This window comes from Heterodontus francisci, chromosome 32 (assembly GCF_036365525.1).
Source record: "Heterodontus francisci isolate sHetFra1 chromosome 32, sHetFra1.hap1, whole genome shotgun sequence".
NCBI lineage: Eukaryota > Metazoa > Chordata > Chondrichthyes > Heterodontiformes > Heterodontidae > Heterodontus > Heterodontus francisci.
Genome location: NC_090402.1, coordinates 15,436,815 through 15,463,165, shown reverse-complemented (window position 1 = coordinate 15,463,165; position 26,351 = coordinate 15,436,815). Strand labels below are relative to the sequence as shown.

Genomic DNA, 26,351 nt, shown 5'->3' with positions numbered 1-26,351 from the left:
GTACATCAATAGACTGAACAGTTGGTTTTATCATATTTCCATTTGTCTGTCTTGCCCTCTAGATCTGGTCCTATACTGTGAGGCATTCCTGACCACTTACCGGACATTCATTCCACCCGAGGAGATTATCAAGAAACTCCACTATCGATATCCTTTAGTGATTTTGCAGGATTGGCAGCTATAGTTGGGCACGAAAGGACAGATCAGTATGACACATCAGAGATGTGTACCTAGAAGCAATGTTAGTGTGGAGAAGCCCATGTGCAACCTTGCACCTCTAATTTTTGTTGATTTCTATTCTCCAACCTCCACCAATCTTTTCAACAGCTCTTGTATAGCATATGGGCTCCTTGGATCGGGAAGGCCTTTTCAACCACTGAGTCATTCCATCCTCTGGCAACAGAGGAAGTTACTACATTGACAAGCAGCCACATCATTACCCAGATTTTTCCTAATAGTGACCGTTTTTCGTTTAAGTATGACTTATGATTTGGAGCGGTGGGCAATTGTGTGACTTCGGTTCCTATCCACAGAGTAGTGAACAAAAACATCTCGATGGCTGGGCTGCCAGGTGACCAATTTTGCCCATTTTGCATACACTGAAAGTTTAGATTGTAGCCATTAGGTATCTTTTTAAGCATGAGGGAGAGGTTCAGTTTTATGTTGAAGAGAAAAAGAAATTACAAGGCAGACTTATGGATCTGGTGATAAAGTTTGAATCCCAACATAATGAACATTTCCATTAGCCTAGCCTCAGAGTATATAAAATTCTCACTAGATGCAGGATCACATGGTGTTGCAGCTGAGGCAACATAGTCATGATCATCTCTTCCCTGTGGGCCTACTGCCCTTTGTAAAGTAGTATGGGAAGTGCGGTAAAGAAATGCATGGGCCATAAATTTTTAATTATACAACAGTTAACATTTAGTTTTTTTTTTTAACTTAACTAATGCCTACTTATGAGAAGTTTTGCCACTGTTCAGAAACTTTCAAAAAACGGGTGAGCAAGAATACGTTCTTCGTATTGGTGCGTGTGGTGGATGAACTGTGGTGAGTAATATCGACTGTGACTATATAGCAAGGTGGCAGGCGATTTTTTTTTTTTTTTTTTTTTTCCCCCTCCCCCCAGTATGATTTAAGAAAATCCTTAATTCCCAAAGTGTCGCATGCTCCTATGTCTGCTCATAAGAGCAAGATAGGTTGTATTTAAAATAAGGAACCAAAAGTACTTTATTTTTACTACTTTAGATTTATTGCAACAATAGCTAATTATGAAGCATGTTAAGCATCAGTAACAAACTCTGCTGCCACACTGAATTTTCTCTCTACCAAAAATTCACAAGACTCCCAGTAGAAAATCACTTGATGCACCACTTCTAAATAATGTGCACAATTACTTTCTTCCCCCCCCCCCCCACCCCCAACCAACCCCAGCAAAGCCAGAAAAAATAAATCACCTGAACTCGCTGTACTGCTGCTAAATTATCAGACTGCTGGTCCAACATCCAGCACTGGATGAGCAGAAAATTCTGGAAACATTAGAAAGACTGAAGCCATTAGTTTTGATCACCGCTACAAGCTCCATTCCATTTACCAATCCTATCCTCTCCTTGGCAACTGTTTGAGGCTGAACCAGACTGTTGGCAAACCCGGTGTCGCGTTTGACCCTGATGGGCTTCCGACCACGCATCCATGCCATCACTAAGACTGCCTATTTCCAACTCTGGAACGTCACCAGACTTCGCCCCTTCCTCCGCTCATCTGTTGTTGATAACCTCATTCATACCTTTGTTACCTCTAGATTTGACTGTTCCAACGCACTCTAGGCCAGCCTCTCTCGTTCTTTTCTCCATAAACTTGAGGTCATCCAAAACACTGCTGCTAGCATCCTTAATCGCATCAAGTTCCACTCCCCTATCACCCCTGTGCCAACTGACCTACATTGACTACCAGACAAGCAATGCCTTGTTTTTAAAAATCTCACCCTTGTTTTCAAATCCCTCCACGGCCTCTCCGTGTCCCTCTAATCTCCTCCAGCCCACAACCCTCAGATATCTGCGCTCATCTAATTCTGGCCACTTGAGCATCCCTAATGGGCGGCGCAGTGGTTAGCACCGCAGCCTCACAGCTCCAGCGACCTGGGTTCAATTCTGGGAACTGCCTGTGTGGAGTTTGCAAGTTCTCCCTGTGTCTGTGTGGGTTTTCGCCGGGTACTCTGGTTTCCTCCCACCACCAAAGACTTGCAGGTTGATGGGTAAATTGGCCATTATAAATTGCCCCTAGTATAGGTAGGTGGTAGGGGAACATAGGGACAGGTGGGGATGTGGTAGGAATATGGGATTAGTGTAGGATTAGTATAAATGGGTGGTTGTTGGTCGGCACAGACTCGGTGGGCCGAAGGGCCTGTTTCAGTGCTCTATCTCTAAATAAAATTAAAATAAATAAATAAAATAAAATTTTTTAATTGTTTCACCATTGATCGCCATGCCTTTAGCTCCACCTCTCTACCCCTCTTCCTTTAAGACCCTCCTTAAAGCCTGCCTGTTTGACCAAGCTTTCGGCCATTTCTCCAATATCCCCTTGTGTGGCTCGGTGTCACATTTTGCTTTATAATGCTCCTGTGAAGCACCTTGGGAAGTTTATTACGTTAAAGGTGCTATATAAATGCAAGTTGTTGATTTGTTGAGTTTCAAGTGATAAAGCTGTCCAACTATTTCCTCCACCTCATGGGGACAAAGGGATGTACAAGCATGCAAAAGATCAGACAGGCCCCAAACTTCCAAAGATATCGGACTGTGCCCTATCTGCTTGAATTTTCAGTTGCTTCTTCCCCATCTTCACCCTCCCCCCACGCCCACCCCACCAAAATTATTCCGCTCCCACTTGAATTTGTGATGCTATCCACTGTAGCGGTCTCCCAACACAACCTGTGAAGCATTTTAATCTGAAATGTCTGTTCACCCTGCTTGCACCTGTACCTTCTGTTTGTTAGCAGTTATGTGTCTCTCTTTTTGTGGTGGTGTGGGCAAGGCTGCCTTTATTACCTATCACAGTTGCTCTGCAAAGATGCTGATGATGGACTGCCACCTTCAACCACTGCAAGGCTGCTGGTGATGTTGCTTCCACTATGGAGTTTGATTGGGAATTACAGGATTTTGCCCCAGTGGCGATGAAGGTGAACGATGTCCAAGTTAGAATGGTGTGTGATGTGCAGGTGATGGTGATTCCATTAATTTATTAGGCTTCACAGTATTTGCACTAGGATAATAGTGACTCAAGGTTCATCATCTTTAAGTTTTCAAGGTTCCAAGACCTATAAGCATTCTGCTGATTTTTTCCAGTTCCCTTTTATAAAGTGGAAGTCCCCACTGTAGTATAGTGGTTAGCATTGTACACAATACTCTAAGCACGCTCTATATTGCTGTTGGCACTTGATCCATTTATTTGGCTGTACACAGATGTTTGTTTGCATCCATCATTGCTGTTGTATAGTGTACTGGTGGTTTTACTGTGCCATCTACCATTGCCCCTGGATCTCTCTTGCCCTGCAGTTGATTACATTTAATTTTATGTTCCCACTGCTTATTAACAGTAAGTATATTTGTCACTTGTCAGATTGATCCAGAAAACTTTGTTCCACTTGTTCCAAGTTATTTGCAACTTCCCAAATTTCTAACTTTTTTTGTAAAAATATCTTGTAAGCTGTCTATTTTTGGATTTTTAAAATGGACTAAAATGAACTTTCACAGTAATAACAACTGTATGGAAATAAATATAGGCTGTTGAGCTTTGATATGAGGAAGTTGTTCTGACATCTGAGAATCTAGAATTACCTCCATTTTTGTTACAATACAGTCCCTTCATTTCACTCAGATTTTAAAATATACAAAGTAGCAATAAGTATTGTGACATCTAAATTGGTGCCAAATGACCAGCAACATCAATTAGTTTTTTCACAGGCACGATCACTCAAACTGATTACATATCCTAATCTTAGAGAGGTTGGTATATGCGTAAATGAACCTTGCACGAACGAACAAAATACCTGAGGGGCCAACAGTAATGTGCTTTGGACTTCCAATGTGCTTCATCACCGATTGGTAGGATGAGAGTTCCTCCCACCGCTCCCCACATTCCAAAGTGTGCAGGCTTTCATACATGGCAGTTAATGTCACCAGCTCCACTTGCAAATTTGCATTAATGGATTAAATGTATTGAGTACTGTTGTATTGGTGCTTTGAATTACGTAAGAACAGTTAAACAAATGTGGTGGTTCCTAATGTAATACCTTGGGCTATATTGATTAGCACAGAAAAGGATCTTGTTTCTCAGTAAATAGCTTTAACCTTTCTGTATACTGAAAGTTATTTCTAGTTTCAAAGCATGAATACATTTGCTAAGAGTGTAATTTGTAGAATTTGGAAAATGCGTAGAGCCTAGTCCAGGGAGTAATCTTAAGTGAATACTTTTATGGATAAGGGACAAATTATGTAGTACTTCCTTCAGGGGATTATGTTGGGTAAGTAATATGATGAATGTTGTAGATGGGCTGTGGAGGGAATAGATTGGTGAATCAATTTTTTTTGGTAGTTTCTTGTGCACTTTGATAATTTAATTCCACCTGTGGCTTAGTGAACCCATTCTGTCAATGATGGTATAGTATGTAGTGATGACCAGATGGAAGTATGGATGACATTAACAATTATAATGGCTAATAGAAATGTGTTAACTTTTCCTCCCCAATTTAAAAATAATCTTCCCTTTTTTGTTTTAGTTCTCTTTGCACTAGTCAGTAATCCCTGACCACGCTAATAGTAATTCTGATTTGAAGGATTTCTCTTTTTCAATATAAAAATTTAAACTTCTCTCTTACCAATAGTGCAGGGAGGATTAGAAAGGTGAGGAAAGGAGGAGGAAGTACTCCAGATGAACAGTAATGAGGTTTGTAATTCAGATCCTATCCCTGGTTGCCCTTTTGGGTTTATCATAGAGTCATAGTTATACAGCACAGAACAGGCCCTTCTGCCCATCGTGAAATAGAGTTTGTGAAATGTTCTGTTTATGAAAGAAAGACTTGCATTTTATATGGCACCTTTCATTACCTCAGGGCAGATGTCCCAAAGTGCTTTGCAGCCAATTAAGTACTTTTCAAGTGTAGTCATTGTTTTAATGTAGGAAATGCTTGACATTTATCTTGGAGGAAGGCTGCAAAACTAGTTCAGGGAATGGTGAGCAAGTCGAGCATAAACCTTGTCACAATATCCTTGTGACAATAAATGACAATGACCCTTTCAATTTTAATAGCTCTTAAAGGAGCTCATGATCAAATGGCAACTAGTGATTTACATTGCACATTAGATATTGGTATAGCTAATTTGCAATGTAGACGTATCCCTGTGATCTTGTTTTTAATTATTGTACATTCCCACTTAATTTTCCTGTACATTTTTCTGAAGTCTAACTATGTTAAAGCATGGTAAATATCCAAAATGTCCTGAACTGCAATATGAATTCTGTCCTGCTGAACTGCTATGGTGTTTATGCTGTACTTCATGATGGCCGTCTGATGAATTCCTTTTTGGTGTCATTTTCCAGTCTGGTGGAACTATCGGATGACATCCTGAAGTTGTTAATGGAACTCGTGTTCCGTTTAGTGTGTAGTGGTGAGCTGAGCCTGGCCCGGGTTCTGCGAAAAAATATTCTGGACAAAGTAGATCAGAAGAAAACTGTGAAATACGCTAGTTTGATGAAGCCGTTGGCTGCACGAGGGGTAGCAGCAAGGTAGGAGCTGTATATACTTAAAAATAAAAATTAAATTCATTTTTTTCTGGGTTATAATTAAGGAAGTGGTAATTATGTCCATATTGAGAACAGAAGTGAACAAGTACCTGCATGTGTGAAGCAAGCCAGTGTAAAATAGGGTGCACAAAAATGTGGGGAGATAATGTGCTGAATTTTTAAAGCACGCCACTGATCTTGGGAGCTTCAAAAACGGCACGGTGCAGGCATGAGATGTGCGCCGCTGAGCCGCCGCGATATTTAGTGCGGTGGCTCATTTACATGGAGGAACACCTGCCCCCGATTACATAGAGGGAGCGGGCGCTCCATCCCTGGCAATGGCGTCTGGCACCACCACCATTCTTAAAGGGCTTTAAGCCCTTACAAGTAATTTTAAGTTTTTAAAGTGAAATGCATGTTCATTTAATTAAAAAAGTTAATAAAAGATCGAAGCCCCTCGCCCACCCCCCCATAACCAAACATTTTATTTATTGCCCCCCCCAATAAACTTTTTATCTGATCCCGAACTCCCCCAACTACCTCCCCCTTCATTAACTTTGACCTTGAACCCATTCCCACAATCCCCTCAACCAATAGCAAGAGTATTCCCTGCTTTTCCCCCCCCCCCCTCCCCCCGCCACAACCAGTGTTCCGCCTAGGATCTCCAAATGGAAATCCGAAGGCGCGGGAGTTCCGGCAGCCGGCTGGAATATCGGAGCGGGACGTCTGTCATGAAAAGTTGTGTTTATTCATCTATTTTAAATTGATTAACATTTTAATTATACCCCCGTCACTGAGCAGTGGGGGGCTGTCGTGAGGCCTTGCCGCTGGCGGTAATATAGCCTTCCCGGTATCGAGGCCCGTGGCGGGTCCCTCTGAGATATTTTCCGAATCCCCCCGCCACGACCCCCAACGTCAGGGGGCTGGTAAAATCCAGCCCGTCATGTCTGGCATTCCAAAAAACTGCCAAAAAATGAGGTTACAGTCCTTCTTAAAATATGTTTGTAAGTTACTGGAATAGCTGATTAGCAAAAATTAAATAACCAATGGAAAAGCATGATCTCAATTTTTTTTGTTGGGGGAGGATGGGGGAAAGCTGTTAAATGAAAACAGAATCTATTCTGTCCCAATGACTTCCTGTAATCCTCAGGTTAATGTCTTTATTTTCCCTTCTGCAGGCCTGGAACCCTTCATGACTTTCACAGTCATGAGATTGCTGAGCAGTTGACACTGTTGGATGCCGAGCTGTTCTACAAAATAGAGGTAATATCTGAGAGAATATTTCTGTGACACTTTAACAGTTTGGTACATTTTCATGGGTTGCTTTGACATGAGATTAACTGTCAAGTAAACAGCACCATTCTTTTTATCTTTTCTGTTGAAGAAACAGCAAGCCTGTTTGAGATAATTGGAAGTCAAGGGTTCAATTGAGTAGAATAAGATCATATCAACAGAACAGTCAGAATAGACACCTGCACAATCAGACAACTAAGCAACAAGCAGAAATTTCTGCTATTGAGAATTGTACAAACAATTGACTAGTGAAGGTAATTGATACTGTATCATTGTCTTGGTTTGTAGAGACAAGGTATAATGTTGAACACAGAATTGTATCTGAACATGTCTGAACATTTCCAGCGGGAGGCACCCATAAATGTTGTCCCTTTCATTTCTTTCTCCAAATCAGTCAGTGCCTTAAATATTCCATTGATTGTTTCTTTGTTCCATGTTTTTGGAACCAAGGGTACTTCATGGTACTGATCTAATATATATGTTGCCTGTGGAGCAAATCTTTTGGCTGCATTCGTGTCACTTTTCTATCACTTCTGTTAATGACAGATCCCTGAGGTTTTACTCTGGGCCAAAGAACAGAATGAAGAGAAGAGTCCAAACCTAACACAGTTTACAGAGCACTTCAACAACATGTCCTACTGGTGAGGATGAGTCAATATTTCTTAGTTATTTATGTCTTTGACCAGTCTGAACCAAAGTAGTGATTTTCATCATTAAAATTTGGGTATGGAATGTGGGCGTTGCTGCCTAGGATGGCATTTATTGCCCTTGAGAAGGTGGTGGTGAGCTGCCTTCTTGAAGGCAACTGAGTGATGGCTTTGTTTCAGCTTTTTATAGCATGATCATTTCCTGAGACCTGTACCCTTAGAACTAGCCTAACTGTAGTGTAATACAAAAAGTTATCTTGTATGTTTTCATTGATGTTTAAACTTTCAATACTCTGATGCGCTACACTTAAACAAGAGCCTGTTGTGGGATTAAAGCAGCATTGGAGATGGTCCTTAATGTACAATGACTGGCAACTTTCACAATACTTTCTTTGATTTGAAGATAAACGTTCACACTACTTCCATGATTAACTTGTGAAAGTAGTAGTATTTGATGTCAGAAATGGTTGGATTTTAGTATTTTTTCTCTGCTAAATGGATTTAGAAGATGGATTCAGTAGGCAGCTTAGTTGATGTAATGGTGAATTAAAATGTTCGTAATAATCCCCATAAAAATTTATATTTTCAACAATCCCATCCTCATGCAAAATTGATAATCGTAGTATATTTGTTAACTTTGTAACTTTGTTGCTGAAAATTCAGATGTCTACCTTGTTTTGAAACTTGGAATTCCTCTCCTTCCCCATTATTTTCAAATTACTGTGCATTTGACAGTGAATTGGAAATTGCAGTGTTAACATTTTGCGCTGGTGTAAGAACAAAACCTTCCAGTTACATTTTATCCTAAGTATGCTTACCACAACTACCGTAGAGACTGTCTTTGATATATCTCTCCAGTCAACCCATGGTGACAGCAATGTCCCCTCTAAATTTTTTGCATGACCAGGCATTCATGGTATCCTAAAGGAGACAGCCTGTGACTGGCCTGAACAGTACCTTCTGGGATACAACACGTGCACATATAGCTTACAGGAGACATTGGGAGACAGGATCGTGTCACACTGCTAGCTGCCTCGTATGCCTGCACAGCAAAATCCTTAAGTTATATTAATATAAATATTATAGACCTCCAATCCTATTTTGGCAACTGAAGTAAGTGATGCTGATAAACGTTCTAGATAAACATTAACTGAAGATTCTAGAATACTTTGAACCGGTTAGTAAATTGGGCAGATCGATGTCAAATAGAATTTAATAAGGAGAAATGAGGTGATGCATTTTAAGAAGATTAATATGGAGCAATGAACCCTGAGTGGTAAAATATTTAAGGAATGGAGGCACTTGGGGGTCGAAGGGCAGAGGGTTCAGATGCAAAAACCTTGAAAATCAAGTGGGCAATTTGACAGCTGTTTTAAAATATAGACCCTTTGAGATCTTAGATTTTATAATTGGGGTGTAGAGCACAATAGTAAAGAAGTAATGCTGAATCTATACAAATCATCAGTTGGGTTTCAGATAGAAGATTGTGTCCTGTTTTCAGAACAGTACTTTGTGACGATTATTAAGGCTATACAAAGATTTGCCAGAGAGTGATTAGAGACTAGATAAGAACAGAGCAAGAACAAGCTGAAACAATGGGTCTACTGGGGCAGTCCTGTTTGTGGATCTTGGGAAGGAAGTCAATGTGGGCTATGTGGTCAAGGGACTGACATTGGAGGCCATGGAGATGAGGCCACTGATGGTCTGGGAAACGATGGCTTGATGTTCAGTGGTGGGATTATGGTCCAAGGGAGGACACGAGAAGGTGTTGGAGAGTTGGCATTCAGCCTCTGTAAGATAGTGGATTGTTCACAAAACCACAGTGCTGCTCTTGTCAGTAGGTTTAAGTACCATGTCAGGGTTGGCCCTGAGAGGATGGAGTGCTGCAAGTTCAGAGGAGGGTGAATAAGGGGAGTAAAAAAAAAAAATTGAGACTGTCAACTTCATGCTGGCGGTTCTCAGTGAAAAGATCAAGAGCGTAAGAGGCCAGAGGGCGCGATCCAGGTAGAAGAAGAATTATGAAGACTGGGGAGAAGGAGGAATCTTGACAAAAATAGGCGCGAAGACACCACAAGAGCTCATCGTGCTGAGCTCGAAGATCATTGAGGTGGAGGCGTATGAAGCTGAGGCTTTGCTGAGGATTGTTCAGGGTCAGAGGGGATAATGAAACACTGCAAAGGTTGAGATTGGAAGGAGGGGTGGGGTCAGAGGAAAGTGATTGGGAAGGATCTAAGGGGTGTTGCTATCCAAGAGTTGTTGAAGCTTGCAATCCTTGATATCTGAAGGGAGAAAAAAAGTTCTTTGTTAAAATGCCAGATGAGGCAATGGATGGAATGGAACTATGACCAGGACAGTTGAGAGTGAGAGTTGGTGCTGAAGAGAAAGGATGAGAGCTTTCAGAGAGATGATGCTGGTGCAGTAGGCTGAACGGTTTCTCTTCAGCGTTAAAATCGAGTCCTGCGCTATGGGGGAGGGTGGGGTGAAGAGAAAAGAGAGGATTGTATAAATTGCTTATATACATAATAAATAATAGGAGCCTGCGTTGATTGACCTGCAGTGTTTTTACTCCTCCTTTCTGATGGGAATACCTGACATTCAGATCATTGTCTTCCCATAGCAGCATGTTTAGGATCAAGAATTTACTCTGTGGAGGACTGTGGCAGCAAACCAATATGCTGTCCTTTCTATGGCGCAGTTCATTAGGAGAGTCACACCGGCCATCATAACTACTCTTCCTCTCCTCTTTCCCCACCCCCCTGTTTTATTCTGAAAATACTGACTTGTTGGACTGTAGTTTCATGAATGTCAATTGCTGGACCAGATGACCATTCAGCATGTGTGCACCTAAACATTGGGTATCAACAAGGCCATGTGACCAGAAGACATTGCAGCTGAACTTGATCTGTCTTCACTTGATGTGTTACAGCCATTTTTCTGCAAAGGTCACTTGGTGGTATTCAGGAAAAGCTGTGTTTTTCTCCTCCACTCCCCCCAAAAGCACCGAGGTCAAATTTGGTGCACCAGGAGTTGAGATCAGCTAATTGATCATTACCATTGATGAGGTCTGGGACCTTCTGGTCAGTATAGCTCAGCAACCACATGATTCATTTTCCCAAGGAGTTGTCAATTTTTGTTTTGATGGGTGCAATAAATGTTTTAATGAAAAGACTTGCATTTGTGATCACTTCCACAAAAGCAGGTAAAAGCTGATTGTTGCTCTGTCCTGAATTATGATATTGTATTTTCACTTGTTATATTCTATTGATGTCTTTCAGGGTGCGATCAATAATTATTCAACAGGAGAAAGCACAAGATCGGGAACGACTGCTCCTAAAGTTCATCAAAATTATGAAGGTTTGTAACCTGGTACAGGGTTTAAGCTACATTCATTCCACATCTCACTGCTATCAAGATCAATAATACTGAGAGCTGCAGGACTCCATGAACAAATACAACTTAATGTGCATACATTGGAATATCTTGCAACTTGGGTTGTGATATGTAGCTGAGAACTAATTACAAACAGTGCAATTTTATGCATGCGAATTGTGTTTGTAAGAGGGACAGTTCATCTTTTATGCATGTTGACTCTGGTTTGTTTTACTTTTGAAGAGTAAGTAATTGGTGCAAATGGAAGTTTCCAGCCAGATGGAGGGCATGGAACAAATCAGACTGGGTATCTTTAGCACTGAGAGGGAGGAAAAAGAAAAGTCTATCCTTTACAGAAATATCCATTTAGCTGTGTAACTTTGAAATCAGCATGTGCTGGAATTAAAACATTCCTATTCCTTTTTAGCACTTACGCAAACTGAATAATTTTAACTCATACCTGGCAATATTGTCTGCATTAGACTCGGCACCCATCCGTAGGTTGGAATGGCAGAAGCAGACTTCAGAGGTAAGGCCCTCCCTGTCTCTTCAGGCTTTTTTTGTACTTAATGCAATTTAGCAAATGAGTATGTAACAAAATATGCAGACTTAAATCCTTGTAATCACTGAGGCTTATCCATAAATTTGAGCGGTAAACTATATTTCGATATAATGGGCTGAATTTTACCTTGGGCAGATGGGAATTCGCCACTGATGTGAAAGTCGGTGGTAAACCCGCTTCCACCTAGCCCAGGGATCCATCCTGCATTTTACGGATCCCCGGGCTTTAATTGTTCCGAGGCGGGACTTGAGGGAGGAAGTCCCGCCTCGGTGAGCTGCCGGCCAATCAGTGGGCCGGCAGCTCTTGGTCCCAACAGCGTCACCAGGAGCGGTGGCCACTGCTGGGACTGCACAGCAGCTGACGCAATTGATCTTGGAGACGAGGTAAGTTAGGGTTGCCTCACCAGGGGGATCGGTCCTTTCCTGCTGAGGCTGGAGTGGTCTTTTGAGGGGGGGGGGGGGGGGAGGGGTTTGGTTTGGGTCCCAGGGGTGGGGGTGGCCCTCAATTAGGCACCCTGCGCATGACTGCTATGGCGCCCTCCCCCCTCGGCATGGAAAGGCCGGCAGATATCGCTGGGCGGCTTTTCATGTCCCCAGCACGCCTGCTGCCACAGTTAAAATACCCGTGGAGGCAGGTGAGGGCCCTTAAATGGCCACTTAAGGACCTTGATTGGCCTCGGGCAGGCCACCCCCAACCCCGGTCTGACGCCGTAAACTTGGCTGGAGGCGTAAGTGGGGTGGGTAGGACCCCCGGAGCCTCCCGTTCAATTTTACGCCGTCCCCACGCCACCATCTGACCCGCTGGGGCGATGTTATCAACCCAATTTTATGCAGCTGCCAAAGCATCATATTTCATGAGCGCATACTTTCATGTATAAATCAAACTAGATTTTTTAAAGAAGGAGCCCTTTGGAAATTAATGGTTAATTTACTAATTGCAGAGTCCCACAGTATAGCTGATGATAGAAAAGTCAGATTGATGAAATGAAGGATGCTTTATACTCCAGAGTTGAGGTTGATGTGCATGATCAGGGTATGGCAAAGGCACTTGACTAGTGTGCAACCCATAATACATATCAGTTGAGTGGTTAATATTGGCACTGATTGCAAAGAGGGGGGTGGGTGGGTGGGAGGAACACAGAATTCCCTAGAAGTTAAAGTGAACTGTTGTAAATTATTCAAGAGCAAAATTTAAACCTAACCTTGAAACAGCCAGAGCTTTGTAATGGCAAGAGCCTTTTCAGTAAATGCATTGTGCTGACTAAAAGGGTTACTCCTAGTACACTTAGTTTGCCATAAATATCGCTGCAGGGTTACATCTGCATCTGGTGTCACAGTTATATACAGCTTAAAATACATGCAAATTATACAGTAATGTTTTTCAGCTCCGAGTTTAGTTGCCTTTACTGATCTGATTTCAATCTCAGTCATGTCGTTTTTCACCACCACCAAATTGAACAGCTCTTTGAAGTTGGGAAGAACCCATGAATGCTGGGAATCGGAAATAAAAATAAAGTGCAAGACATGCACAGCAGGTCATTCCGAATTTGAAAGAAAAATAAAAGTTTACAATTCTGGTGAGAAATGCAGTGATATTTTTTGATTTTTAAATGGAACTGGAAAACTGTAGAATTCCTCAAAATTCATGCCCACAGAATTCTGTTTTACTGGATCACAGCACCAAGTTTCCACTTTTCTGTCTTGCAACAGGCAAAATGGATTCAATTTCTTAAAATACATTATATATTAAAGTTTTCCGGGCTATTTCCAAGTGTAAAAATGTTTGAGATGAGAAGTCTACAGACTTGGTCATCTTCAGAGTTCGCAAATCTCCCAACTTTTAAATCCTCTTTTTAATACTTTTTGGTTTTTAATGATTTTATGTGCGTTCAAAGTTGTATCAAAACCACTTGCGTCAAAATAGCCTCCAACTGCCCCCTCCAGTCTCCTCAGTTAAATTGCTTTGAACCTGTGAATTAAATTGAACTTGGAAAGGAAGTACTAAATGAGAAAGTAAATGAAAAAAGACAATGCAAATGTGATGGGAAACAAACTTTGAAAGATCGGTAGTAAGTTGAAGACTAAGCAGAATAGATAAATTCAGCAAGGTAAGTTTCAAGAAATACATTGACCTGTGACTTGGTACTGTGGAGGGGAGGCAGTCTCACGACAAGCGCATCTCTTTACAAAGTGAGGACTTGGTGACGAGTAAGTCTAGTACATAGCATGGATTTGGAATCTGAAATGTCATGGTGCTTGGTACAAAACAAGCTGTTCTGCATAGATCCTTCCACTATGTTGAAAGCAGATACCTGCCACGTAGCTGACAAAGCTGAGGCTTAGCACAGTGTTGCCTAAATGCTGGTTATGAGACCATATGCTTGTATGTCTAAGGGTCTGTGCCAACCTTGATTGGCTAAGAGATAGAAGGCAGTTATTGCTAAACCCTTGCGCCAACGATGGTGAAAGCACAGTTTCGTGAGGTGTGAGCAAACTATGATCAGGAGGATAGTGACAGCACTCTTTCTCTACTGAGTGCTCCTTGTAGCTCCTTGCCACAGAAACTAGCAACACCTGCCTAACAGCTGTCATGCAACCCTTGGTTTTTCAATTCTGTAATAAGCAACTAACTATTCTCCTGGAGGAGGGGTAAAGGTATGTGGGGTCTCTGTTGTCAGATTAGCTCTAGGGTAATAAACCTGCTGAAGAAAGATTAGGATTGCACCAACTCTCTACAGTGGACTCTGATGATCTGATACCTGAGCCATGTAGAATTGCATAAAAATTACAATACAGGAAACTGGTCATTCAGCTTGTGTTTATAGTGTTGGTTTTTACCCTCCACGTAAAGTGTCGTCCTAATCCCATGTACCCACTTTGTTCTCCTCTCTCTCTTTCCTCCTTTCCTTCAGCCACCTATCAAATTTATTAATTTTTGACACTGTCCATGCTTCAGTACTAGCTCTGCTAAATCAGTTCACAGCTCGCAACCCTCCCTGTAAAAACAAAAATTTCTCTTGCACTGTGTCCTGCATCTCTTAGTTTTAATCTATGATCCCTTGTTCCTGAAGAGAACAAGTGACCTGTTCCAATTACTCAGGTAATTTGGTGGATTTCAGAATACATAGGAACATGGATGGGAATTGCAAGATAAAGGAATTGTTGACTATTTATAGCAGTCAATCTCTATCAATTGGTCTACAGCTGACCCAGATGTGACCTGAAGGAAATCTAGTGATGGAGAGCTTTGGGAGCCATGGGTCCAGTCATCTGCTCCTGCCAAGCATACTGCACTTACCATAGATCGTGTCTCAGATTGCTCGTATACTATGTCCAAAATAATATTTTCTAAAAGAAATCTATCCAAATTACATTTGAATCTTTGCTGCCTGTTTTCTTCATCTCCCTAGGGGGGTAGTTCTATAGATTTACCACTTGCTCAGTGAAATAATGCTTTTGCAGATTAATTTTGAATTACCCCCCCCCCCTCCCCTTTCAAGTATCAGTTGTGTCCTTTTGGTTCTACTGTTCTGGATAAGGTGAAATAGCATGCAGCTCTTTAACATTTCATTTGCCACTCCCAACCTTTTCCAGTTAGATCGCATTTTCATGAAAATAGTCTATAATGGAGATAAAAGGCTAATCATTATGCTGCAGTTTACAGTTTCAAATGACTTTAATGAAAAACATCATGGTGCTCTAAATAAACCCTGTTCGAGTGGTGTAGCTACAGCATGGTTATAGATAATGCCTTTGGCTGGAGGAGCAGGTTTTATGGTTGTAACCATTATTGTTTCTAATATAGCTGAGATTATAAACTTATTCTATTGGAAGCTATTATTTTTTTATCAAGAATCAATAGATGAAAACATTGGCTTAATTCTAGACATAGGTTTAAAAATTTGTTTTAAAGATAACTTTACTGACAAAGTTATAGTTAAAATTCTGTTTATCACGACTTGTTATAAAAACAGTAATTTACAGCACAGGAGGCCATTCGGTCCATCGAGTCCCTGCCGGCTCTCCACAGAGCTATTCAGTTGGTCCCACTCCCCCGCTTGATCCCCCTAGCCCTGCAAGTCTATTTCCTTCAAGTGACCATCCAGTTTCCTTTTGAAGTCATTGTCTCTGTAGCGAGTTCCAGGTCATTACCTCCCACTATGTAAAAAAAAAAGTTCTTCCTCATATTCCCCCTGCATCTCTTCCCCAAAACCTTCAATCTGTGTCCCTTAGTCCTTGCATCATTAGTTAATGGGAACAGTTTTTCCTTGTCTAACTTATCTAAGCCTGTCATAATCTTGTACACCTCTAACAAATCTCCCCTCAATCTCCTTTATTGCAAGGAGAATAGATAATAAAAATTTCAGTTTTATATGTAAATTTCTTTTTTCATAGTGGAAACATGCTCTTTTTCCATTAAATTGATATGGTTCACCATTTTTAAATTTTTTCCAACATGATTGTACATATTTCTTGCAAGTTGACACAAAAAACCTGAACATGCATATACTGGAGATGCAAAGGAAAAAGATCAAAAAAGACGCACAAAACATCAAAAAATTTGACAAAATCAGCGTTGGGTCTATTTTAATTTTGATTTTTTTCCCAATACATTCAATAAATGCATAATTTGCATGTATAATATACATTCTACCAGAGACGCATGGCAATTTGTTTTGAATTTGGTTTAGAAATGCCGATTTTTGTCTTGCGGCTCTAAATAGTTTTTATTGAAGGTAATTTTTTTTAAAAGGCTCTTCAGGTTAAAAAAAAAGTTGCTGACTCCTGCCCTTATTCAAAGCGCTGTAAATTAGAGGATAACCAAGTGCTATGGAAACCTTCAGCACTTCACATGACTGTAGCATTGTTTGACAAACTAACTGTCACCAATTTATTTTCAGGGTCTGGCTGAGTACTGTACACTCATTGATAGTTCCTCTTCATTTCGAGCATATCGAGCTGCTTTGGCAGAGGTGGAGCCACCCTGTATACCTTATCTGTGAGTATTGGAATGGGTTGTGTTCTAAAGGATGAATGCAGTCTTACAACAAAAACTAATAATACTCGCGGTGAGTCAGGATTTGCTGGTTCAAAAGTTGACCACAGTATATAGCAAGTGAAAGTCTCGGGAATGCTTGCTGCTCATCTCTGGAAAATTTGCCGTTCAGGGAAAAAAAAGAGGGAGCACTGGCCGAAACATTACCTTTAGTTGCGTCCAGTGGACAGCTGGTGCTGTTAAGTGTGGTGACTGCTTTTTTGATTTTGTAATCTAGTTACTGCTGGGTGTCTGACCGATAATACAACATGGTTAGCAGTGACCAATTAGAAACCCCATTGATTCAATCATTCTTGTGAACATTGATATATAATCTTGTAGCTAGTGCATACTACCTGTACCTAATTGCCATCCTTTAAACATGCTTCTTATACTTAGTATTTCTAGTTGCATGTCCAAGACAGATGGTGGATATCTCCACAGCGGCACTCGTGAGAGCTGTTAACCATTGCTAGATGTTTCCTATCATGTCTGCTCGCCTCTAGCCTTGCCCCGACCTCACCACAAAGCCACATAATTGCTTTTTCCTTCTCTCTCCACCCAGTTCCAATGTCATGGGATTTTCTATGTCTACCTGAGGTTGTGGAGGGCAGGGATCAGCAGGGTCTCGGTTTAACCTCTGAAAGATGGTACCTCCAACAGTGCAACAGTCCTTCAGTACTGCACTTGAGTGGCAGATTACATACTCAAGTCTCTGGAGTAGGACTTGAACCCCTAATCTTCTGACGAGAGTACCACCACCTTGTAAAATAGTACATTATGCGTTAAATGGAACAACAGACCTGTCACTGTAGAACAGCGTATCATCTGATATATAACCAACATCATGAGATATACATATTAATTTTATTTTATGCACTACCTGTCAGCTTCTTCCATTTCTTTCTTTTGGGCCTCCTTATCTCGAGAGACAATGGATACGCGCCTGGAGGTGGTCAGTGGTTTGTGAAGCAGTGCCTGGAGTGGCTATAAAGGCCAATTCTGGAGTGACAGGCTCTTCCACAGGTGCTGCAGAGAAATTTGTTTGTCGGGGCTGTTGCACAGTTGGCTCTCCCCTTGCGCCTCTGTCTTTTTTCCTGCCAACTACTAAGTCTCTTCGACTCGCCACAATTTAGCCCTGTCTTTATGGCTGCCCGCCAGCTCTGGCGAATGCTGGCAACTGACTCCCACGACTTGTGATCAATGTCACACGATTTCATGTCGCGTTTGCAGACGTCTTTATAGCGGAGACATGGACGGCCGGTGGGTCTGATACCAGTGGCGAGCTCGCTGTACAATGTGTCTTTGGGGATCCTGCCATCTTCCATGCGGCTCACATGGCCAAGCCATCTCAAGCACCGCTGACTCAGTAGTGTGTATAAGCTGGGGGTGTTGGCCGCTTCAAGGACTTCTGTGTTGGAGATATAGTCCTGCCACCTGATGCCAAGTATTCTCCGAAGGCAGCGAAGATGGAATGAATTGAGACGTCGCTCTTGGCTGGCATACGTTGTCCAGGCCTCGCTGCCGTAGAGCAAGGTACTGAGGACACAGGCCTGATACACTCGGACTTTTGTGTTCCGTGTCAGTGCGCCATTTTCCCACACTCTCTTGGCCAGTCTGGACATAGCAGTGGAAGCCTTACCCATGCGCTTGTTGATTTCTGCATCTAGAGACAGGTTACTGGTGATAGTTGAGCCTAGGTAGGTGAACTCTTGAACCACTTCCAGAGCGTGGTCGCCATGATGATCGTTTTCTTGAGGCTGATGGTTAGGCCAAATTCATTGCAGGCAGCCGCAAACCTGTCGATGAGACTCTGCAGGCACTCTTCAGTGTGAGATGTTAAAGCAGCATCGTCAGCAAAGAGGAGTTCTCTGATGAGGACTTTCCGTACTTTGGACTTCGCTCTTAGATGGGCAAGGTTGAACAACCTGCCCCCTGATCTTGTGTGGAGGAAAATTCCTTCTTCAGAGGATTTGAACGCATGTGAAAGCAGCAGGGAGAAGAAAATCCCAAAAAGTGTGGGTGCGAGAACACAGCCCTGTTTCACACCACTCAGGATAGGAAAGGGCTCTGATGAGCCACCATGTTGAATTGTGCCTTTCATATTATCATGGAATGAGGTGATGATACTTAGTAGCTTTGGTGGACATCCGATCTTTTCTAGTAGTCTGAAGAGACCACGTCTGCTGACGAGGTCAAAGTGTCAGCTTCTTCCATTATACATTTCTATGTCCATATTAATCAAAACTGCACCACTGCCAGGAGAATGTAGTTAGTGTTTCAAGTTTACATAGGAAATTTCCATTGTAAATATGGATATGGGAATTTATAATTTAAATATATAAATAAAGACCATGTGTGACTGTGAAATGAAGACTAAATAAAGTCTGCATGCCATCATTAAGTGTTATCGTCTGCCCTCTAACTCCACTTCACTTGAAGACAATACTTGACATAGACTCCCTATGTGCATTATCACTGGAGATCAGTTATTCTTTGTGCATATCTATAAATATGCATCTGAGAATGATTAGCGCACTGGGTTTCTGTTAGCTTTGATTGGTTTATGCTAACTATTGATCATGTGCTTAGCAAACATTTTATCCCATTGAGCACCAAGAGGGAATTAAAATTGCATCTTAGTTCAAGGTTCCTCTTGGTGTGAACAGAAAATAGTAACACCCACTAACTTGGGGTTAGTTAACTTGATAATTCATTATCCAGGTTTGTTATGTACTGCAAAAAACAAGCATGAAATTGCGCCAGTCATGTGCAAATTTATTGTAAACTGTACCAGGAATTTATTTCATGTTCTATTTCTTAGCTGAAGCCACACTTGTGCAGAATAGCTTGCAGAAAACCTTTTGATTTTTACTCTCTCTCTATAGGGGCCTCATTCTACAAGACTTGACCTTTGTGCATCTTGGTAACCCAGATCTAATTGATGGAAAAATCAACTTTTCTAAACGGTGGCAGCAGTTTAATATTTTGGACAGTATGCGACGCTTCCAGCAAGTGTAAGTATTCAGACGCCCTCAGACTACTGAACTTCCACAAAAACATACTTCACACTGAAGAGATAGACGGATATGAAGCAAACTGGTGATCATGGATCCACACTAATAGCTACATAACCATTGTTGGTTTAGATCCACTGTTGCCAAGGTAACATGGTGCAGTTTTTAGAATTGGCCTTTTTTTAAATAGCTAGTTGAATTTATTCTACATACTGTGATTTCCGAGAGGCGAACAAAACTGCCCCTCCAAGTGCTCTACCAAGTTGAATGTTTAACTGGTTGCTGAGAGGTGCACAACAGGCTGGAGTGACTTTTCTTCCCTTCCTAAGTTAAAGATGATGTCGTTGCATTCCATAATCTTCCTGACCACATAGATAAGATAAAGATCTCAACATGTACATTACACGTGAGCCCTCATGTGATTTCTTTATAGGGTGCCTTCAGAAAGTCATGAGTCTTGTATGTCCAATTCTTTCCATTTCCCTCTCTTTGCCCCCCACCCCATGCGTAACATAATTAAGTTTCTGATGGTGAAAATAACTTTTTTTACTTTTCAGTCATTATGAACTAAAGCGCATAGATGACATCGTTACGTTCTTCAATGACTTCAGCGACCACCTAGCAGAGGAAGCGCTGTGGGAACTTTCATTAAAGATCAAACCACGCAACATTCAGCGACGAAAAACAGAGCGTGAAGAGAAAACCTAGGATTCAACAGTGAAGGCTACACCTTAGATGGCAGCTAATGGACCCCATTAAGTGACTTGCTTTATTTAACTGAGCTGCAGAAGCCAGTTCACACCAAGATGCTTCACCTTCGGAGCTTTGTTTTTAAACAAGAGTGTAGAACAGGTGGCACCCCTCTAGGGAAACGTTCCGAGATTTATGCCATTGCCTGCATTCAATTTCCTTTCCTACCATCCGTGCCAAGCTGTTTTTAAGTGTCCTGTGTTGGACCCATTCATACAGCTCACTTTAACTGACAGACCCAAAGTGGTCTGCAGATAGACTCTGCTTCAGAGACTGTTTTGAAATTGTTAGGTACAGAGGTACGACGGTTCACCCACTGATAGTGGACTTCTGTTTATAGAGTAACAAATAGCGGTACTAGCAATTGCACAGGAAACCTTAAAATATAATTCTGTATTGTAGGAGAAAGACTGGCTCATTGTAAATACCAGATTACTAGTTTGATGTGCTGTATTGGATTTTTTTTTGCATGAATATGACTGAATGCCAGTAATTGAAGATTTGTTGGGAAAAACAAACTAATTGTACATAGAGACTGAAAGAAGTGTTTTAGCCAGGCTGGTACTGAAAGGGCTAGGATTGCTCCTAACCATTGTTCAATGTCATCAATTAGCAGACACTCAAGGTGTAACACATGCGGTTGTACATTTTGTGCATGGACTCTGCATTATGGGGTTTTAAAAAATTTAAGCAGAGTTTTTTAAAGGACTGTCTCTTTTTTTTGTTCACTGTAGAGAATTGAGCTGCAGTTGATCATTTTCAGAATGGGAGGAAGTTTTGAAGTTGAGACTGAAGATTTATGTACATAGTCTACAAATTAACTCTTCAAAGTAGTAGGATTGTCCACTAAATTTGACTGTTCAACCCTTCAAGTAGTCAAGTGAATTCACCTCTATTTGCCAGGTCTTCATATTAACTTGTGGAAAATAGATGCTGCTGGGTAGAGTGTGGCCCTTGCTATTTTAGGTTATTAGGCACACATGCAGGTTATTAATGTTGTCTGAGTCTGCACATCTGGATAGGGAATCTGACACCATGTTTATTTGGCAACAATCATTTGTTCAACCTGAAATCCTTCTTGCATTTAGGGGAATGGAAAGTGACCCTCGGTAATAATGCAGCACGAGTTCAGGTAAGGTAGTAATACACCTGTACATAGAGGTCCGTCTTGGTTATCTTAACTGTCACCATGCTGACACTAAATTATTGATAGGTTTAAGCAGATGTCATTGTTAGTTTGAACCCTTTCACCAGCACAGACTTGGAATAGTGAGTAAACACAATACAGTTGATGCCCTGAAATATATTGTCAAGTGTTAATATCCTTGGCTTTCCCAGATGGAGGTGTTTTAAGTCAACCTCTATCAAAATCATTAGTCAGTACCATTTTCATTGCAGATGGAGCAACCCATGGGTATATTTGACGAGTGAGTTAAACTAGTGCTGTATGAACATGAAAGCCTGTTTAAAAGGGGGAGGCGGTGGCGTAGTGGCAATTTCACTGGACCAGTAATCCAGAGGCCCAGGCTAGTGCTCTGGGAACATGGGTTTGAATCCCACCACAGCAGATGGTGAAATTCGAATTCAATCTGGTATTAAAAAGCTAATCTAATGGTGACCATGAAACCATTGTTGATTGTTGTAAAAACACATCTGGTTCACCAATCTACTAATCACAGTTCACTTGCCAACCAATCAGCACTCTCTTCTCATATAGTATAAATTTGTTGCTTTCCCTTACATTGGTATTCTTGCGAATTGTCTTGATGAGGCACGACGAAAAGTTTTGACAAAATGTCTCTTTTCAGCAATATAAAAAATATTTTTTAACATAATGGCTCAGTAATGGGTTCAATCCAGTCTGTGAACTTCAGATTCTTCAAGTCGACATTTTCTGTTTGGTCTATATTAAATTTAGACACATGCAGTAGCAGTTTGGTTGTATGAGCACATTGGGCCCATTAACCTGTTCCGAATTGGGAAAGCATGTTGAAGAAAATAACATTTTTGTATTGACAAGTCCACAGAGTAATGTGATGACAACCTGTGTCCCTTTCTCTCTTGCTTTAAATGGAAAAAGATCACCTGTATGCGAGCTTTAATTAAAGTGCCGGCCCAAAGGGTTTCCTGCCCCTCTTTGCTCATCTGCAATAGGTTAAAATGAACAGACTAAGCAAGTTTGACCTTGATTTGGATTCTGGATGTCGGGATTGGTTTCATTACCAAATGCTGGCAAGGTAATTGGTTTGATTGCCTGATATTTTTAATATCATAATCATGATGGATCAAAAAGTTGGTTACAATAGCAGGTGCATGGATAAAAGCTGACTTTTCCACTGAGACTGGTCACAATGGATTGTCTAAAGAGCTTCATTATCATCTCCAAGTTAGTGGAAAAAGTTGGTACGACAATAAATCAAATAAATTCTTAACGTGAACAGCAAAATATGCCCCAAGTTGTCCAAGGTAGCCATATTTTGGCATCAGTTAGTTTTAGCTTGAGCTAGCAGCTCTAACTTTATATTGTTTTAAAGTTGTGTTACAGGCTATCAAAATAAGACATTTGGGCAGTTTTATACTTGATTGTTGATAACTCTCTGCTAAATCACTACAGATGGGATAAAGTTCCAGATTATTAGTAGTTTGTATTCTGTATCATTGGAAAAACATATTGTGGCTGACATAATCTGGGCATTAGAATAAGATTTCCAATTGGATTGCATGTTTCTTTATACTGAACAGAATGACCTCTGCTGAAACTGATATCTGGACATTTAAAGTCTGAATTCAAATAATTGGCAAGCTTTTCAGAAAACTGATTTTGGTTTGCTGATTTGGGTAACTTATTGGCTTTGTTTTCTGGCCTGCATGTTAAACTGATAGCAAAGTGGTGAATCGATTTCTGGTTTGAGCTTACTTTTAGGTCTGCAGAAGTACTAATCCTAGACCAGTAGGAATTGGAAGTTTAGTGTTTCACAGGACTTTATATAGAAATTCTCATTGTACATCATGTATTAGCAGATTATGTAGTTCTTTTGCGATGGTTATCAACCATGAAAAGTAGCAGCTGTAGCAAGCAGATTTGTGACCAATCTCCAAATACTTGGGTATTAGATATTATATTTCGGAGGCCAGCGTGAAGTTAGAATTAGTGAGCATTGCAGCAGGTAATGTCAATCTGTCTTGTACCACAGTTTGAACCATCACCTATTCAATCACTGGTGATGATGCCTTAGGCAAGTTTGGTATGAATTCTTTCTCCAAACCACGCTATCTTGTGCTTTTCTCTTCTCCACATCATCTCCCATTTTTTAGGAGGTCCAGAAGCATCCCTCATTTACTCCTTGATCATATTACTTTCTTCTATTGTAATCTTAACTGTCACCACTGAGTCACAACTGCCATTGTTTATCATTATACAGCCTCAGTATTTAAATTGTATTTCCTGATCTAACTGTTCCTCATTTATTAAGATACTCACTATCACCTACATTTCTAGAAACTTTCATAACATCGGTCTTGCCCACATTCATGGTACTTGCTATCAAAACATCTGATCTCCTTACTTTCTGTTAATGGAGAACAAAACTGGATATTATTTAAGATTGCTATTGGTTACTTAGCTACCAGATTTTCCACTGTCTGCCAGGACATGTGATGCATTCAGAAATGGCCTTAACCTTTGCCCTAAAAATTCTTCTAACTTCAATCATGGATCCCCAATGTATAGAACAAGAAGGTACTTTCCCATATATTATTGTCAATATTCCACGTTAATGCTGCTGAAACAGGTGTAAAACTGCAAGACCCCAGACTGATAACCTCTTCATACTTTGTTAATTCATGGGATCCCAGCTGTACTGTTTTAATCTGAAGCCCTTGATGTTTGAATCAGTTTATGGTATTTACTGCTTGATATGTAATTTTAATCCTGTGTGCCCATATGATTAACAATGTGATGCTGCATGATTGTGCCTCTAGTTATTGAGTTAAAGATAAATCTTTCAAGTTAAAAGGACAGTGGAAATGCACTATCTCCAGTCTAATGTCCTGCATTGGATTCCATGGTGTTTCAATTGTAAAATGGTGCAAGTCAAATTCAGATCCATGACTTTTGTTCAGCCTTGTTTTCCTACTCTTTCTCTCAAACCCCCATTTGGGGCAGAATGTACAGTTGTCTTGGGCTCATTGTTTTAGGGCTGTTGTGTGTGTCACACTTTGAGCAGATTAGCATTTGAGGGATAGGCCTCCCAGTTTCTTTTTGATAAGAATTTACAAAGGGCTTCACTTTGTAGCCTTTGAAGGAATGAAGCTTTCCTGTTGAGCAGAGTTAGACAGTTCAATTCTTCACTCCCTGAACAACCAAGCAACAGCCTGTTTTTAAAAAATTTTCTTCAGTCCAGTCAGGAAAAAGTATTTCCTATGGAAAATTATGGTTTTTTGAAAAAAAACGAGTACAGTGGTTAAAAATGTATATTTTTGTTTTCACCCTTACTGGGCCTCCATCTTAGCAATGTCCAATAGCAGGAAAGTACATGATCCAGATTGCTCTACCTTAAGTGAATTGTGATTGAGTAGATATTTATTTATTCATTGCAGTGGCCCTGTGCAGAAATAAGAAAGACCCTTTACCAAACTGTTTTTAAACAATTGCCACATTAAATGTTAAAACCCTGTAAGAATTCTTTGAGAGCAGAATAGTGTTAACTTGCAAAGAAGCAAATATGTAAACTCCAGTTGAATAGGATGTGGTTACTATAAAACTCAAGCTAAATTTGCAGATTGTTTGAGTTTGGCCCAGGGGTTACCTGTTAATCATGTCTGTCTAAAGATGAAAATTCATAGCGAAAGTACATTATAGAGAAGAGCTGGCCACCTTGAGTTGTGTGTTATGGAGTAACCTTGGAATTGTGATGTGTTGCTGTCCTGGCAAGATTAAAAAATGGAGAGCAGAGTAAATTAAGTGCAAATTGTTAAGGAAGTAGGGCTGTATGGAATACTTCTATTAGGCTGCAACAGTAAATTGGATCAGACAAAATAGGATTGGCCTTCCAATTTGGAAAATGTTTTACTAAAAGTAAGCACGTGGGAAGCAAACTTTGTTTAATCTGAAGTTGTAACCATTTGAATGTGCTGACTCTCTGATGGATTCTCAACAGCCTAGAAACATGTCCACAACTTTTTTCTGTTACATATTTGAATGAATTTGAATAGTACTCTTACTTAGATTTTCTTTTTGTTGGCTAAATAGTATCTTTATACAAATCAGTCCAGCATCCTTTTGTATATATAGTTCAACATTTTTATATATATAAAAAAAGTAACCTCTGAAGAGCCATGTTTGATTTTTTGGATACAAGGGAGCACAGGGCATTTCCACGTAAAGGGCCACCACTGAGACCTTACCAAAGCACCTTACTTTATGATTTTATGGTGTGGAATTTACACCAGCTACAGGTTGACACAAAGGAGTAGGTCACTTTAAACCTTCTGCAGTTATAATTCTGCTTAAGATTGTGTGCAATTGGAAAGCTTATGCCTTGGCGAATTCAGTAAATGGTATGTCTCAACCACTTAAATTAACAATTGATTATGACCACAGCCTGGTGGCTGCTTAATCTAGGTGTGCATCCTACTTAAACTATGATGATACAAGTAAATGAGATGAAATTATGTTTTATAAAGTTTGGTTTTCAACCAAGGATGCTTTAGAAATTGTCAAAGTGTGCTAACATTTTTAAAGAAATTCTCCCAGAGCCACAGCCTAACACTGCCGATGCCGGCCTCATCATTGCTTGAGTATTACTTGTATATTGTAAAATGTCATGTTCCTGCAACCATTTCAAATGTGTAACTTTTTTTTTTATATAAAGGCTAACATTCATGTTTACAGTGCATGCA

The 26,351-nt window shown here is 40.7% G+C and overlaps 1 protein-coding gene across 4 annotated transcripts in view; it reads left to right on the top strand.

Moving 5' to 3' along the window:
- Positions 1–26,340, top strand: part of LOC137347661 (rap guanine nucleotide exchange factor 1-like) — a 196,543-nt gene extending 170,203 nt beyond the window's left edge. For all 4 annotated transcript variants that reach the window (XM_068012322.1, XM_068012319.1, XM_068012321.1 and 1 more), the window contains 10 exons: positions 63–147; positions 958–1,050; positions 5,596–5,781; positions 6,957–7,041; positions 7,618–7,712; positions 10,994–11,072; positions 11,515–11,616; positions 16,550–16,647; positions 19,572–19,700; positions 20,258–26,340. In XM_068012322.1, coding sequence (XP_067868423.1) covers positions 63–147; positions 958–1,050; positions 5,596–5,781; positions 6,957–7,041; positions 7,618–7,712; positions 10,994–11,072; positions 11,515–11,616; positions 16,550–16,647; positions 19,572–19,700; positions 20,258–20,408 — 1,103 coding nt within the window. In that variant the 3' untranslated portion in view covers positions 20,409–26,340. The remainder of the gene's footprint in view (positions 1–62; positions 148–957; positions 1,051–5,595; positions 5,782–6,956; positions 7,042–7,617; positions 7,713–10,993; positions 11,073–11,514; positions 11,617–16,549; positions 16,648–19,571; positions 19,701–20,257) is intronic.
- Positions 26,341–26,351: the final 11 nt, after the last annotated feature.